Here is a 17,597-nt window from a genome sequence, read left to right as displayed (position 1 = left end):
AGGATGTTTTCTTAGGTTTTTAATACAGAAAATGGGGGGAGTTTCTTCTTCAGAATAAGACTTAGAGCCATGCTCTAAATTGCCTTTGAGGAAAAAAAAATCTTTCTCCTTGGTATATAAGATACTAGCATCTTAAATCACAAGTTTCGGCTTATGTGTCTAATGTTGTATTGTAAAGATACAGCTGTCCTGTTTTACCAATGGTTCTGTCATGGTTTAACCTGAGCTAGCAATACAACCACGACAGCCGCTCACTCACTCCCCTACCCCCCCAATAGGGGAGAGAATCAAAAGGGAAGAGAGAAACTTGGATTGAGATAAACACAGTTTAATAACACAACAAAATACTAATACACTACTAGTAAATATATCTATAAAACAGAAATAAAAGATACTCAAGGCAGTTCCTCATGAACATGCTGAGCAACCAGTCCCAGGAAATGGCACCTGGTCCCAGAGCTGATCCCAAAGAGAAAAAAGAGAGGAAAAAGGCAGAAAGGCTCAGAGACCTCTGCAAAATGGTAAAAGGCCGAACTAAACACCCTGACTGAACTGCTCTGGCTCCAACAAGAAAGGGCGAAAAAAAAAAACAAACAAAACAAAAACAATGCCCACAAGAGAAAGTGCCCGAGAGAGTGAGAGGAAGACCGAACTTGTCTTATATCTGAAACATGACACTAACGGGATGGAATACTCTTATTGATCAGTCTGGATGTCAGTCAAGTTCTGCCCCATTCATGCCCCCCTTCCTCCATGCCTCGTGCCTGTGGGCAGAGCGCTCAGAGTGTCCTTGGCTCTCAGATCAGTGCAATTAAAAACATTAACTCTGTGCTGGGGTGTTATCTTCTTGTTCTCAAACTAAGTCCAAATAATGAGCTTGCTATGAAAAAGAAAGGTTTCTAACTGCATGAAGAAAATTAACCCATTTTCAGTCAAACCAGCACAGGTTCAAAAGTGGCGCATCTAGGTGGTGCTTCCCTCTTTGTATTAATAATTACTGATTGTTGATCAGTTAAATTCACAAAGGGTAGTAGCTGACAATGGAAGGCTGTTGCTGTAAGTTTAAAAGTTTTTTAAGAGTTGAGAGAAAAATCACCGAACCTTAGTAAGCATTATCCATGTTATGAAGTAGTTTTTTTCCAACCCTGAAATTCATAGGATATCTAGTGGAGCACTCCTGTTTCCAGATAGGGATTCAGCATTGCAATTTAGATTTCACAGCCTGGAATAGAACTTACCAGTAAGTGTAAACAACTTCTACGCTTAAAGAAAAGGTTCAAGCTGTTTTTTTAACAATACAAAAAAGGGGCTATTCCTATAAATAAAGAAAACAAAACACAAAAAAAAATGGGTAATACTCTGGGTTTACTAATAAAGATTTTTTTTGTGTGTGTAGCTCTGTCTTATTTCTGTAAGAAACCTGTATGTCAGCTCTTAGGTCTTGACTTAAATGAAGACCAAATAAGTGCTTCCTTACTCTCAGTTAGAGGCTTCTTAAAGGTATGATTGCCAAGGAACTTCCAGCTTTGGCACTTGATGCAGTTTCTAAAGAAACTTCCAAACTCCTCCTTTTCCATTTTTTTTCTTTTTTTTTTTTTTTTTTCCTCCAAGGGGCATTCCACTTGTGGAATGATTAGAAGTCCTGCAAAAACAAACAAACAACCACAACAAAACAAAAAAAAACACACACACACAAAAAACCAAACAAACAACTTTAAGACCTAGGACTGGTATTGCAAGAGTCTTGCAATTTCAGCTGCTTGCTGTTTACACTCTTTTCTTGGGGCAATGACAAATTTAAACTAGGACCAGTCATTTTTGTCAAGTGCAATCAAGGCCTGTGTTCTGAATTTTGAGCTTTTGTAAAGATGGAATATTGGGAAGTTGTGACTCGCTTCTGGATATTCACAGCTGCATAAAAAATTCCTAAGAAGAATGACACAGACCTAATTTTTGAAAATAGGAACTGTTCATCGTAAATCAGTCTTGTTCTGTTAAGGCTGAGATGTATGTAAGAGACAATACTTCTCTAAACTTCTACCTGTTCAAATAGCTTTCTTTTAATTGTGGTAGTTCCTCCAAACATGACTGGACTTGTTGTTTTGGTCAGTTTACCATTGTTGTGGCCCCTAAACACATGCCAGGGAAGAATCCATCCGTTTTTCTGGCTTTAGATGGTCTTAGATTTTGAAGTATCTGGTTTTCATCAGACATATTTCCTGGTAAAAAGGAGTTGTAGTCCATAGACATAAAGAGTTCCTGATTTTTAATGACGATCTGGAAGAGATCAAGCCCTCTTTGAACATATGGTTTACTGATACAAACAAGAAATGTCTGGAAAAACATTACTAGATTTCCTGTCGGATCAGGTGATGATTAAGTCATTCATTTAGCTCTGGAACTTGTAACTGTAAATGAAATTTCTGTTTGTTAGAACTATGTCATCAGTGCATGTCTACAGCCCTTCAAAGAAAACATGTTTTTCATAGTTAACTGACAAAAGAGCACTGTGGTTTGAATTTTTGACAATGCATGTGAGTCATTTTGGGAGGGTGTTGTTAGTTTGTGTTTATATGAAAACTACATGCTTTTGTGGGAAAACAGAAACCTGAGAGAAGATGGTTAATTCTTCTTGGAAAGTCATCTCTGTGCATGCACCACAAGCTTGCCTGTCTTTGCATTTAGTGAGTTCCGTAAAACATTGGTGGATCGAGTAGTTAGCTGTTGCTGGATTTTTCTGCACAAGGGAGTACTTTCTTTATGTAAAACCTGTAGTATATATTTGCTAATGAAATTTAAAATTCAACTGATGAATCTGTGGAATTTGTATACCCAGTTATAACTCACTGATATGCTAAACTAGCCTCTAACAGCAAGATCTGCAAATGGGAAATATAAGTTTTAAGTTAATTTAGCTATTCAGTTTAGCTGGTTTAGTCAAAGTTAAGAAACAACTGAAAGTATAAATGAAACAAGAAATTTTTTCTTCTTCTACATAGCAAATATGGTAGGATAAGACATTGACTCTTTATAATGCTGAAAAATATGGCAAATATTTTTGAACATATATTCAGATATCTAATATGCTAATATCTAAAAGCTATGTTGAACACTCATCACTTAATTATTTTTGAAGTCAACCTATATACTAATTGCTAGACATTTAATGAAAATAGTTATGTCAGCTCATGTAATAAAATCAAGTAGAATATATAAAAATTAAGCCCAAATAATTGCCTTATTGTATACCATAGTTTTATGTTGATTGCCTCCCCAAAGGCACAAATTGTAGTTTAAAAGGTTATGCAATTGCAAATAAGCAAGCTTTGATGCGGCTTCAACCACACTTTCTTAGGAGGCAAAGATGCACAGCAAACTGCTCAGGAGCTGCTTGGACATACTTTATCTGTTTGAAGTGTATGGCTGGCTGGCAGCTTCTAGAAGTCTATAGCTCAAATGGCAGTCAAGGGGAATTTGGTAAAAAGAAAGCTTGTCTGTGGTGGGAGGATTTTCTCTGCTAAATGTCACTGCCTTAACGCAACTAGTGCAATTGCCTCAGGTACTTCAAAATGAAAGTTTCTCAAGGAACACATTGTGCTAGTAACTGATTAACGCGAAAAGCAAACTAGCAAAATGTTTCAGTTATTAGTATATATTTTAAGTCTTAGTGTTTCAGCAAGGATAGAAGGTTAGAGCTTTTTTAAAAAAATTATTCTTATTCTTCACATGGCTATTTGCTCTTGGCAAAAGCTTTAATTACACTGTGTTATCCTCAATGCAAATTAAAGATAATTTGAAGCTAGGCTTGTTACTGAGAGCTTTTGGTGCTTTTCTTTTAAAATACTTCTTCTTCCTCTGTTTAAATCTTAAATTACTATGTTTTAAATTAAAATTTTTACTAACTTTGATAAATAGTAATGTATTTCAAATTCAGTATTTGAGCATTTGAAACATTTAATTCAGGAGAAAAGTAAACAGGAGTTTTCAAAGAAAGTGTAAGAGGGGTTTTTTTATGTTTTAGTTTTACACTTAAAAAACAAAACAAAAAATAGAACCAAACAGAAAATAATAATTGAAGGGTTGGGCTTCTTTTCTCTTCCCACTCTCCCTCAGCAGTTTGATCAGTTATTTGATATTTAAACATGTCAAGTATTACTGTTTCTGTCTAGAGTACTAACATTAAACTAAACAGAAACATGTTGACTTAAAATAATGTTGCTAAAACAAATAGAAATTATCTATAAACTGTAAATGTGTCATTCTGTCAAAATAAAAATGTGGAAATAAATGTCAAGTTACATTTTTCCTTTACAGGTATTTTAGTAAAGATTAAATTCAACTTTTACTGTAAAGTTTGTGTGTGCAAGAGTAATCTGGGATATAAATGTCGGTTGTTCAGGAATTTTAACAGTAAAGACAATTAGGACCCAATGATGAATAGGTCTAAACCTTTACTGTTTTTTTCAAATGAATTGTGGTGTCTAAGAGTTGAGCTACTTCTGTTTAACTCCCAAATATGAAGATTTGTTTGCACTTCCAGACGCTGCTGGGTTTAGAACTCTGTTTTAATTAGGAACACTCCTACAGTATAAAATAAAGTATAAACAAACAAAAGCAAGTGTAAAAGTAGTTACCAACATTTTATTTATTCTTAGTTCCAGAACCCATACAAAAACCACATGAAGGACCTGGAGAGATGGGGAAGCCTGTGGTCATTCCGAAAGAGGAGCAAGAAAAAATGAAAGAGATGTTTAAAATAAATCAATTTAATTTAATGGCAAGTGAAATAATTGCACTCAACAGATCTTTACCTGATGTCAGGTTAGAAGGGTAAGTGCTTTATGTTGTATTAAAAATGTACTCTACTTAAATGAAGAATGTACGAAGAGTGATCCAAAACAAGAGTTCACTTCTGTAAGATATTACTGTTGAAGTGAAAAAGTAGGAGGATTTCCAGTACATACAGTGCTTATTTGTAAAATAAGATTGAACAGTAGAAACCAGTTTTCTCCAGAGTTATTTAACTTTGAATATGATTACAAGTATGAAGCCTGTTCGGGGAATAGAAATTAATCTGGTTGAAGGAAAACAAAGTTAACTTAAGACTTGGCATTTCAGGAAAAAATTACTTATTTGAAAAATTCATGCACTGCTTGTAATGAGATAGACTAAAATTCTGCATTATATGAAATAGAAACGATTTGATTATGAAAAAGAAATACTTTAAAAATTTTCTTATCTAATGAAATGTGCAAGACCTCATTTAGATTGTATTATATTTTTTTTAAATACCAATCTGGTTTGTTTTTGATCTTGCCTCTGAAATATTGATTCTTTCACAGCTATTTGAGTCATAAGTAATTAAAAAAAAATTGTAGCCTTGTTTCAAATAAAACTAAGATTGCTTTACTCTCCTGGGCTACTCTGGCAGGATAGCTGATGACTCCCCCTACCCCCAACCCCTCTTGTTTATGAGAGGGACTCTCAAGTTAAGTAAAGCTCATGAAATAAGATTTTCCTAATCAATTATCTGCATTCTTCTGCAAGAATCAGATACTATAAAAACCTCATTTCTTTAGCAGCTCTGCTGTTGCTTCTGTATACACAAGGCCTAGCTGCTGTATTAATTTGTTTTCGTTTCCTACCTCAGAAGATAATATTAGAAGAACGAGATGAAGCTCTGACAGCTTTTCATTTTTAATGAGTGATAAAAGAGCTGGTTTGTAGGTGTTATACCTTCATGTATAGTAATGAATGTGATTTTATGCAGCATGTGAGTTCCTGGTAGTGCTGGTGTTCTTACTAATTGAGCCATATATTTTTTCAACATATTATTTCATAAGTTTGAATTATGTAACTTTTAAATTGATTTTCAGATATATCATTAATTAGTTTTTATGGTCACTGTGGTCACTACTTGCCTGTATCTCAATTTAGTGGAAGAATGCAAATCATGAACTTGCAGGCTTTTCTTTCAAAACCAGTAGATGTTTTGAGGGGCATTGTATCCTTTTTTCTGACATTATTGCTCTGATTGTGGTTTTAACTTGGCAATGGGATCTCTTGGTACTCGTGCAGATTCATATGTAGTGTCTGTGCCTGTTATACTCTCTATAGCATAAGAAATTGCTTCACTGTAAAGTGCTGACTTCCACCACTTGAGATCTTGTAGTTAGCATTTTCAACTTACTTTAGTTGTGAGGAAAATAATAGGTTTTACAGGAGATTTTTGTCAGTTCTGCGATGCTAACTTGGTGTGATTTCTTTGTAGATATAGATATATAGATATATATATTTTATTTTTTCCTGGAAGAGCTGAATGGAAGGAATTAACAAAACTTAGGGGAATTTACATGTACGGTTGGTTATGTGGAAGGTAAACATTGAGTAACTTTTCATTATGGCCCTGGAAGTAGGGGAGAAACTAAGTAACATCATTGGTTTATCAGCATTCATACTGGAAAGCTTGCATGTATATATTCTACCATTTTTATAGTGTAAGTACAAAGATAAGAAAATAAATTTGTGGATCTAAAAATTGGCTTACCTGTAAGCTTTATGAAGTCTAGACTTTGAATTCATCAAAAATAGAGTAATTCTTAAAAACTATGAAGTGCGTTATCTAAGCATCGCTCAAGCTTTTGCAGACAAATGAAATTACAATTATAAAATCAAGGTGAGCTATAGGAATTTGTTGTATTCCACTTGGCTATGGTCTGCAGTTATTGTGTTTTGCAGCAAGATATGCATTATACATTTAGTCATGTTGCATTTGTTTCTTTTTTTCCATTTGTATGGACACAAATACTATCACTATACTATGTGTGTGAAAGTGCAATCTTAGAATAAAATTTTAGGGTAAGGTCTCAGGGCAGAGTTGGATTTTCTGGTTTTGTAAATTGCTGCCAACACTTTTAACATTTATTTGCTGTGAGCATTTTTAGTAGATTTTGACAGAAAAAATAGTCCCCAAAAGCCTCCTCCTTTTGTCATCTTTTCAGTATGTACTCTATAAGGTCACGCTAATTAAGAATTTGGGGAGTGTTTTAACATTTCCCTGGCAAATTTGAGAACAATACTGTGTTTACAGTGCAAGGGTATTTTAATCTGTATGTGTGGATTAATATTACTTTTCAAGAACACTGTAACCATTTTCAGAATTTTGAAAGCTGTAAATGTGCTCTGGTGTTTTATACATAAAATGATTTATCCAATCAGTCAAAATACTCATATGGTCAGAAACATTTTTGTTAGTGGGGTTGCTTCTGTTATAACTTGTTCTTTCTATATCCCTGCTAATATGGAAATAGTTTGAGGAGAAGAATGGGTGATTTCTAGGCATTCATTACCACGTTTATGTGCTTGCAATATAACTGCAAGTAGCACTTTCAGTCAAGGCTTTGAAAACGTGGGATATGTTCAAAGGCACATTTAGCTGTTCAACCATGTAATTATTTTCTTCACAGGTTTTGTGGGTTGCTTTCTTTAATGTGGTGTGGGGGGAAGATGTGGCTATTTCAAGTCCTATAATTCTCCAGCATGTTGGTTTTTCTAAAATACAGAAGTCTGTAAAAGTTTGGCCTAACAGTTAATCATTGAAAGGCCGGTGGAATTAGGTGTGCGAGGACCAATGTGCCACGTGTATTTAATGGGGATGGCATAACCTGTCAACTGGAAAGCGGCTTTTGAAGTACATTATCCTCCACAAGAATTTCTAGTTCTGACCAACTCTTACCATCTGTGTGAAGCCAAGTGTGTTTGTGTATCTGCTTGGTCCTCAAGGCACTGAGAACCTCCATGAGTTACGTGTTCCATCTTATACTCCTGCCGCTGGGTGCTTATAGGTTCATCTCCAGATGACCCTCTCTGGGCATCATGTTTATGTTTTGGTCAATACATTTTGTTTCCTTACTAGATGAACAAAAATTTGAGCTGTTTTAATAACTTCCGGGTACTTCTCCAGCTCAGAGAGCTCCTCAGGACATCTACAGAAGTTGAAATCTGTGTTCTGCTGAGCTGTGCCCCAGTCATATTAAAAGGTTTATATTTATTTTTGTTATGTGGCACAAAATTACCAAGGCACGTAGATGCCTTTAAAATAATTGACATATGCCTGAATTGCTAGTCATTTTGTGTCTGTAAGCAGCAACATTTTTCTACTTATTCTTCTTGTGATCCAAACTAAATTATTTGCTTAACAGAAAAAGCTAAACAAGAAGTAAATTTTTAGCCTGGATACTTCCCCGAATCTGGACTGGGGCATGTTAGTGTAACTAATTAATATAACTGACAGTGCCACAACCTCTGGAGAGATGTTGTTGTGGGGGAACGAGCAGCTGGGGGTAGCAGATCGGTTTTAAGTTATTGACACAGTGATTCTTGTAAGCATGTCTTATTCTGGTCTGTGGATCAGTCATCGAAGTGGGAGCTGATTCATAGTTTCCAGGAAAATATGCAGCTGTGGGCTTGACATGACAGCAAAGAGTAAAAAGATGGGTGATTAGGAACACTAACTAGTGTCTTGCCTTGATTCTGCTGAAAATGAGGCATGCAATGAATAAAATAGGTGTCAGTGACTAAAATAGGTGTTCAGCTGGGCCTGTGTGTCATAGACCAGTATTCAGGCTGGAAAGTGGTGTGGTTCAATGCGTGAAATTTGTATGTGTCATATGATTTGGTTTTGATCTGAATGCTGTTTGAGGTGCCTTGGAAGCTGCTTTGCAAAATGAAGAGTGAGTCCTGTGTTCTAAGGCCTTCCAGGCTGTATTCATTATTTAAATATTTGTGGAATATATAAATTATGTAAGGAAACATTTGGGTCCCTGGTATGAGAGCTTAAACCCAATTCTGACTTTTTTTATACTAGAAAAGAGCATGTTAAAACACTCTTCCAGGCTGGAAAGAATGGAGGCATAGCTGGGACAGAATTATGTCATGCATGTAAGCTCTGGTTCCCACTGGAACTTATGATGCAGCACTAGGAGGGTGTAATTGCAGGTTGTGGTTCCTTAGAAAGGTGATGGTCTTCCCCAAGCAGACCTGCAGCAAGGAGGAGTGTGGATCGCTTTTGGGATGCCTTAGCAAGACTTTCTCCAAGGCTATAGGTTCTGTAGAACTTGGCATAATAGATCTTCCTTGTAATTCTGTTCCCTTAGTTGGTATAATTTTGCCAGAATTAAGGTTATCAGACATCTTACTGTATCTCAGTTTTGCGTAACACTTGAGATCTTTTAACTGTCCTTTTCTCAAACTGTCTGTATTCAGGAAGTAGGGGTGTTGGGTTTTGAGTGGTATTGCTACTGTTAGGATATAAGCAGAGGTTTTTATCTGGGTGGCCATACATATTTGAGTGAACAGGATTTAAATTCATTCAAACCATGGCTTCAGCCATGGTTTAGAGAAAAGTAAGTTGCAGATCTGTAACTAAGACCTTAATGTTTACCTAATACGCTAATGTGGTCTGTTTAAATTGTCATTGAAGAGGGTTTGTTGTTGAATCAAACTACCCTTCTCAGTTCCTCGTGCCAAGCTTACTTTCACAATTGGGAAGAAGCAGACGATTTTTTTTCCTGGGGTTAAAAGCCATTATTCTAAGTTGAACTTACATGAATGTTGTGGAGTTTTATGCTGGGCTCCTTTCTGAGTACATCATTCATATGACTAATTCTGTCATCTCTTTGCTTAGAAAGAACCATATTTAGATTTAGGCACTGTTAATTATATGATACAACATAACACTTTTCAGTTATGGGACTAAAATCTGTTTTTCATATGTGTGCTTTAAAAAGGTATTTTTCATTTTAAGCCTAAAATATGCATGTGAGAATACACTGGAATCTGGATTTTTGACTTTTCAAAACAAATTTATTTCCTGTATACTCTAAGGTATACAGGAAAAGGTATAAGGTATACAGTTGAATCATATTATGACATATTCATAAAATTTACACAATCCCTGTGTGAGGAAAATAGTTTGAGTAAACCTATTAGTAGTAAAACTAGTAAAGGCACACATGCAAGAGCATGTTCTTGGTGCTGAAATGTGTGACATTTTTTGTTTGCTTGTTTTTTTAAATACTTGAAGTATTTACTTTTCTGTGAGGCTTGTGAACGTGTGCTCTCTTTTAATTATTTTAGTTTAGGAGAAGAGCTAAGGGGAGTAATATTATATTATATATAATCCGCTGTAAATGTGGCCTGCAGCCAAAATAAGTCTTCTCACAGCTGTTGATACTGATCTGATAATTGTGTGGCCTTGGTCTTCACTGACTGGATGGAGGATTACACATCAAAAAGGAGAAAAATGTATATTTTGTTGAATCAGCAAACTGAAGCAACACACCCAGCAGCTGAATGATTACTAGATCTGGTGCAAAAAAGGGGATGGGGCAAAACTGGAATGGTGAAAAGTGGGATTATTTTGGCAGCAGCCCACAGTTGTACCAGATTAAGTGGAACATGGTGGAGTGGGGCGGCAAATTTTCTCACAGAATGTATATATTGAAGTCCCCATAAGGTCAAGGGTATTTAAATAGCTCCATAAATTGTGATATGCATTGTGAACTTTGGGTATTTGTTTAGCTCAGGTCATAGTGATGTAAAAGATAAGAAAAAAAGAGCAAAATTGTCAACACAGGTAGTGAGATACTTTAGAAGTTTATTTGATGTTTTGTTCCAAGCTAAAAATCCAGGCTGCTAAGTAACCTGGCATCTGTAAAGGAAATCTGCTGACAGCAGTGTAACTTTGAACAATGTACCACTGGAAGTCTGAAAGCATGTGAGGTATTAAAGACTTTACAATTCTTTCAAGCAGGAATATTTTTTCATCTGGGTTTTGTGGTGTGTGTAGCCTGTTCCTGGGCCACTGTAGAGCCAATATTTGGAAATGTTCTTGTTCACGTTGACTTAATGAGTCAGCTGGAAGAAATTACCTATAAATTTTAAAAATCAGTTGCTTCCTGTAAACCATTTTTTAAATATATAGACATATACACGTGTATATATGCACATGTGTGTGTCTGTATATACACGCAAACATTTGGCAGTCTCATTTTTAGTTGTAAGTGTCTTCTGTTTTGGATGAGCAGCCATATCCTGAACTTTATTCAAATTGATAGGTCAAGTATGGAAAATAATTTGGCTGGAGAACTTAAGGTTCAGTTTCAGTCTTTGAGGACAGAATTGGTTTTGCTTCTGTCAAGATGTTCCTGTGATCACTTTCAGGATAAGGAAAACAGTCAATTGCAGCTTATTATCTTTCTGAAATTCTGCTTGAATTCTGTAACCACAATGGTTTTAAGGACCATTTTGGATTTTGTTTCCAGGGTCTAAAGAAGATTTCTACTTGACTCATGAGATAATGCGACCTTTCTTATATCCAAATGTTTGAGATCAGAAGAAAGGAAAATTTCATACTCTTGATGTCAGGTAAATTATGTAATACTATTGAAGGCAGACATTAAGCAGGCTGAATGGAAATGCTCAAATAATAAGGGATTTGCCTGCATTCAGGTCAACAGTTCAGAAAGGTTAATTGCAGTTGTGATATGAATTATAGAAGTGAGTACCTCTTTCTAAACCAAATTGTTCTGATTTGATTGGAAGAAGCAACTTAAGGGGTAGTGTGAAGTTTTGTCACAACCTTATCTGCAGTGCTGTCTCTTTGTGCGACCCCAAGATAAAGCTGTGGTTGTGTGCAAAGTCTGTGTAGTGCAGAGTGGTTTGGCATGTTGTGATAGTCAGTGATTCCATCTTTCTCATAATTATTGCTTTTAGTCCTTTCAGCTGAGTTGTTTCTGTGTGAAAATGAGATCTTTATCCAGCTTAATTGTCTTCAATTTGGGGGCTTGGAATATTGCTAAAATTTATGTTGGAAGCAGATTTATTAACATCCTTGTTTGTAATGATATCATGAGGCTGCTGCTCATATCCAGGAAAGACTAAGTCAGTGTTTACCAGAAACACACCGCTTGACTTAAGTGCTGCTGGTTCTTGCTGTAGTATTTTGGCACTTTCTTTGCCACCCCTGCTACAGGGCGTTATCCTCTGATGAAAATGTAGTCAATCTCAGCAGCTTCAAGGTGACTCTGAGTCTTGTTTCAAAATGTTATGATCCATGATTTAAGTAGAGAGGAGTTTTTGTGTTGGGCGTAGCTCTGCCTCAGCTTTGTTAGATTAGGTTAACTGCAGACTATAACTTTTGACAAATGGACAGGTACACAACAGAGTACTGATATTTTATGACACTGCAGTGATATTCAACAGATAGGCATAATTAAAGCCTGAGGTTTCGTGAGGGGAGTTCAAATTTTCTGATTTTCTTCTGTATTGATCTGGCATTAATTTTTGGTAACCTCAGTAGAAAATAAATGTGTATTCTCACGTCTAAGGGTAATGATGCTTACTTCCAGAAGTTCCAGTATAGTTTAATACTGAAGATTATGCTGTTTGTACTGCATCAGTAATATTAAACAGATTTATTACAGAGGCTGTGCTGTGTAGCATTTCCTCAAAACTTCAGCTCTAATGTGGTTTTCAGCAAGACTTGGATTATTTGTTTGTCAAATTTGAAGTTCTGGGATGCGGTTTATTTATAACTGCAGCTTTTAGTTATAACTGCTGTTTGTAGCATTCAAAAGAAAAGATTTTACTAGATTTGTAAGATGACTAAATAAGTTTCCTCCCCTGCCCCAATCTGCTGCTAGTACGGCTTTCAAGAATGAATCAGCTCTGCACTATTACAGTGCACATACGAGGTCCTGTCTGAGCTCCACTGGGATTTCCCAACTGATCCATTTAGTGCACAGGAGACACTTGTGCTTGTGTTTCATCTCTGTCCTTTACCAGGGTGCTCTGAGTTGTGTGCACTGGGCTAGAAAACAAAGGTTGAGTACATGTTTTACTGCTGTTAATGTTTCTGAGCCGCTGACAATTATTGTTCATTCCTTGTTCCTATGAAAGGCTGGTAGAATCTGGGAATAAAATTGATATCAAGTATAGCAAATGTGACTCAGGTAGCATTTAAGTTTATTGATTTTTATATTTAGGTTTGCACGAGTGGCCTCATTTTGAAAATTTTATATTTTGAAAAAAATACTCTGTTACTTGTCCTCTCATGCTCCTCTATGGAGAATAACCTGTTGGCAGCAACAGAAGAGGTCGAGATCTGCCCTGTAGTATTTAGAAATAGAGCATCTGTTTCTAATGGAGACTATAAATAAGACGTCATCTTTCTAGAAAATTACCTAATTATTTTTTTTTTTTTTTTTTTTATGTTTTGCCTTAGTGAATGAGAATTTGTCATTGTGTCTCACTGCATAAACATTGTGGTAGTGTATAATTGATTTCTTACAAGACCTTGTTTGTTACTTTTTTTGAGGCTATGATTCTTTGGCCTGTGAAATAAAAGTATGTAAGAGCTATCAGGATATTAAATCCCATTTTATTACATTACTTTCAGAAATTATTTAGCATTAATTTGAAGGGTATGCAAACAGATCACTGCTAACATTGTAAATATTTGTTTTCCAAGATACATTGATATTACACGTGTAGCACTCAATCTTGGGTTTTAGGAATAATTTCTAACAAAATTGATCCATGAATACAATTTCATAGTATTGATAAAATGCCAAGTGCTATTCTGTAATGAGATGCCTACACAGTTGCATTTTTTCAAGGTAATATTTGAGGTGTTTGTGAAAGCCCCAGCGATAGACAGAAAGAGGTGGCATTAGGACACCGAAGGGCGGTGTCCTGAGCTCCTGGCGCCTTGGTGTCTCTGGTGCCGATGGTTGGAGTGGGTGAGACTTGTTGTTCTCAGAGCTGGGCACTGAGAAGAGCAAAGATAGCTATCAGAAGAATTTAACCTTCTGAGGAATTCAAATGAAGGATCTTGTAAGACGACCTAATAGATTTCCTCTGTCCCTGCACTGAAGCTTCTTCTCATTCCTTTGCTGACATGAGAAGAGAGAGAGTCTTCCAGTTCTGCCAGGTGTCAAGGAGGTTTGGGAATATGTGGTTGTGCTGATGTAGGAAGCTCAAGATGAAAAGTTGTCATCTTTCCTTGCCAGATGGTGCTGAAGCAGCATTTAAACTCTGAGATTTAACAGCTTAATTTTATTTGGACTGAATTGCCTTACTTGATGTCTCCTCTAGGTTATTTTTGTAATATCTCCTGTGAACTATTTGTACTCTGGGCTGAAAGAGAAAATAGGAAGGCAGTTTATTCAGAGGCTCTTCGTGTGCATTTGCAGTAGCATCAGGTAGTTTTCAAGTGGCTATACATAATCCATTTAATAAAATTCTCCTTGAGATTTTTTTTTTCTGAACCATCTCCCTATGTAAAATGTTCAGAGGTTCTATATAAGATTCAATTAACATCTTCACGAAAAATCATGATAGTGGAGAAGTATAATCCAACTCATAGTTGCTACTGACCTTCAATTTTAAAAAAATTGTAATGGATTTTAAACTTCAAAATCAGGGTGTCAGGCTACAGGGTGTTAGGGACAACAACTTGTATTTATTTTGATGTCACTGTTTTTATCCTAGTATGTGTGTAGAATAGTGCTAAATATGTCCTCCTTTGTTTGCTTGTAGTCCGTGAAACTTGAATTCAGGTTCTGAAGGACTTGAATCTGTTACACTGCCTTGTGCTCTTGGGAAGATAATGGCCTATGAGTAACCATGTAGTAATAAGGGATCAGGCCAAAATATTTTGAATATATAGTGTAAAATTGCAAAAAGGTGAAATTCCGTGAAAATGTGTATGAGCATCTTAGAGAGCTTGGAGCAGCATCATGTCTTTACAGTCCCGTGGCTACTTTGTAAAACAACTTTTAAAGGTATAGCTTGTTAACCTAGGGTTTTTTTTTCTGAAATCTGTTGGGGCATTAAAGATCTTGGATGACTTTGATTTTATTTCCTAATTAATTTTGCATTTTCTTTCCTAATTACATGAAAGGAAGAAATCAAATATTAGGGAAGAATACAAGGCTAATGCAGTTGAAGCTGGGGATTTCAGTGCATGAGAGGGAGACTTGCCATCAAATAAAGAACATTACTCTTTTCAGCACTGGAATGTGTACATCAAGAAATGTAGACTAATGAGGCTTTATGTCCTGATCATATTTTAACAATCTGGCCTGTTCTTTTTCTGTGTGTTTAGGTAATAGGGCAGTAAGTCTCTGCTTGCATTTAAAATGTCTGACATTTTGGGGGAGTTTCCACAATCTAAATAATATATGGAGTGACATTAGCCAAGAGTTTGCATGATGAATGCCATAGATTAAGAAAAGGATGATGCATTCCATGTGAAGTAGAAATTCTCAGCTGCTGTTTGGAGCCTTCATTAAATTACTGAAGATGGTATGCCTTCCTAATATTATGCACTCAATTTTAAAACTGTTTGAGGCGTGATTCAACAAAAGGAACATAATGTATTAGTGGTGAATTAAAATTCAAATTATCCTCCATTCATACCCTGTGTGTCATACCCCTCGTGGTTATATTCCACTATTAATGTTGCATAACTGTTGGTTGAAACTAATTCTGTGTTTTAAATTACATAGTAATCCATTTCTGGGGTCTTCAAATTTGTCTTCAAATGAAAGACAAAAAGGATTCTTAATTTAAATGTTTTTAGTACGGATAAAACACAAGCTTTACATAGAAAGCTAATGATCTGATCACAGGTGTCAACTGTTCTGTTTTATTTTTCTTATGTTCTGCAGCAATATGTTCCTGGAGGGCAAGAAGTGTATGTCAGTGTTTTCAAAATTAGAAACAGAGGTTTTTATTTTTATGTATTCACAAAAATTTGTACAACTACAGCTAAAAGGTGTATATAAAAAGGCAGATTAAAAGAGTATTAAAAATTGGATATTGTGCTATTAATTCTTTCCTTTAGCCTGTCTGCATAAATGAATCTTTCCGGAATAACTTCAAACCAAACACTTTATTAAGAATAACACTGAGAAATTTCCAAGCCAGTTTATGGAACACCCTCGTGTTCAGCGTGGCAGCCTTTTTACATATTGATCAACAACCCAGTCCAGGGTTGCTCTTAAATTGGTACCCCAGAAAAGGTTGATCTCTGGGGGTGAGAACAGGCAAGTCTTGTTATGGAGAGGAGAATGTTCACTTTCTGCAGGACAGGGTAGTGGAATTGCCTTGTAATGGGGAGAAGTGTCCCAAAAAATCTTGTAAGCTTCCGCCTTAGTGCTAAAATTTTCCTCTTCAAAGACAGATCTTAAATGTTTTGATATATCTGTGCTTGGGGCAGTGTGATGGTTTATAAACATGGTAGTCCCTCAGCACTTGGCTGGCTTTTATTATACCGATTTATTGATTTGAGCTTAGTAAAATCTTCTGTAAAACCATTAAAAACCAAAAACAAACAAACAAAAAAAAAACACCGCAGCAACAAAAAAAAAAAATGGAGATGAGAGATTTCATATTACAATAGTAGATCTTGTGGGCACCCCAGCAAGATATTCCTGGTGAATGACACATTGTTATTGCATTCCACGGAGAACTGCCAACAGGCTTCTCTCAACTTTTTTACAAATATTCTGCCAAAAAGTAGAGGAACAATTGATGGATTTGCATTACTACTGTAGCTGACAGTCTACAATCAGACCCTTATTTTCTGATCTAGGGAACAGTGCAGCAGAAGGAATAAAACCCTGAGAATTTGTTTTTGAAGTGGCAAAATAGGCTGAACAAGTGACAAACATGGGGGGAAAATTATTTGGCTTGTGTGTTGAACTTTTCATCTGAAAATCATAGCATCTACAAAAATCTGTTTTATTTTCTAAGTGATACCACAGAAAAAACTTTCTCAGTTGGCATGGGTTTTTTTATACATGAATTAAATGAAAAAAGCACAGGGATATATGTCTGCTTTCCCTAGGGAATTTATGATGCTCACTTCAATGTGGTGAATAATTTAATTTGGCCATAATTGTAGATTAATATAATATTGAAGATGGTGCCTGATGCTACAAAGATACCGTTTCTTCAGTTCTCAGAAATGAAACATGATTCCACAGAAGCTCTTCCAGATATTTCTTGAATCGTACCTGGATTTACTGATCTTCTGAGGGATCTCAGCGCACGCTGGGTTTTTGTCACCACCTCCGAGCTGAAATGCCTGTGTGCTATCAGAGCTACTCTCACTGAGAAGAGCTCTGGCTCATCAAGTTATGCAGCAAATGAAATATTCATGCTGGGAGCCTGGTTTTGGCTGACGCTCCTGGTGTCACTGCTTGGGGTGGGATTAGATGCTGACACCATGAATCCTGTATTTATGAGGCTGCTCCTTCAGACTTGTTCTTATGTATTTAGAGTGGAGGAACTGCATTGTGCACTTCTCAAAACCTCAGACAGCACCACTGTTAAGACGGTAGCCATGCATACTTGTTAATGTATTTTACTAGTATTTAGATCAGATTACATTACAATGAATTGACTCAGTAGTTTGGGATCTAATAAAAACTTGTTGTTTGGAATGAAGGTCCATTGAATGAAGGTCCACTTTTTCCACCTCAGTGTTTCCTTGTGTCTGAGATCTGCATGTATATCTTTAGCTTTGA

General features: G+C 36.1%; 1 protein-coding gene across 4 annotated transcripts in view; it reads left to right on the top strand.

Annotated features, from left to right (window-relative positions):
* GALNT1 (polypeptide N-acetylgalactosaminyltransferase 1) overlaps positions 1 to 17,597 on the top strand; it is a 90,619-nt gene that overhangs the window by 47,735 nt on the left and 25,287 nt on the right. For 3 of the 4 annotated variants that reach the window (XM_065052818.1, XM_065052820.1, XM_065052819.1), the window contains one exon: positions 4,656 to 4,830. In XM_065052818.1, the coding sequence (XP_064908890.1) occupies positions 4,656 to 4,830 (175 nt within the window). Of the gene's footprint in view, positions 1 to 4,655; positions 4,831 to 11,409; positions 11,428 to 17,597 lie in introns of those variants that run through there. The other variant, XM_065052821.1, reaches the window with a different exon arrangement.

Source organism: Columba livia, chromosome 2 (genome assembly GCF_036013475.1).
Source record: "Columba livia isolate bColLiv1 breed racing homer chromosome 2, bColLiv1.pat.W.v2, whole genome shotgun sequence".
Classification (NCBI taxonomy): Eukaryota; Metazoa; Chordata; class Aves; order Columbiformes; family Columbidae; genus Columba; species Columba livia.
This window is presented reverse-complemented; position numbering and strand designations above follow the sequence as displayed.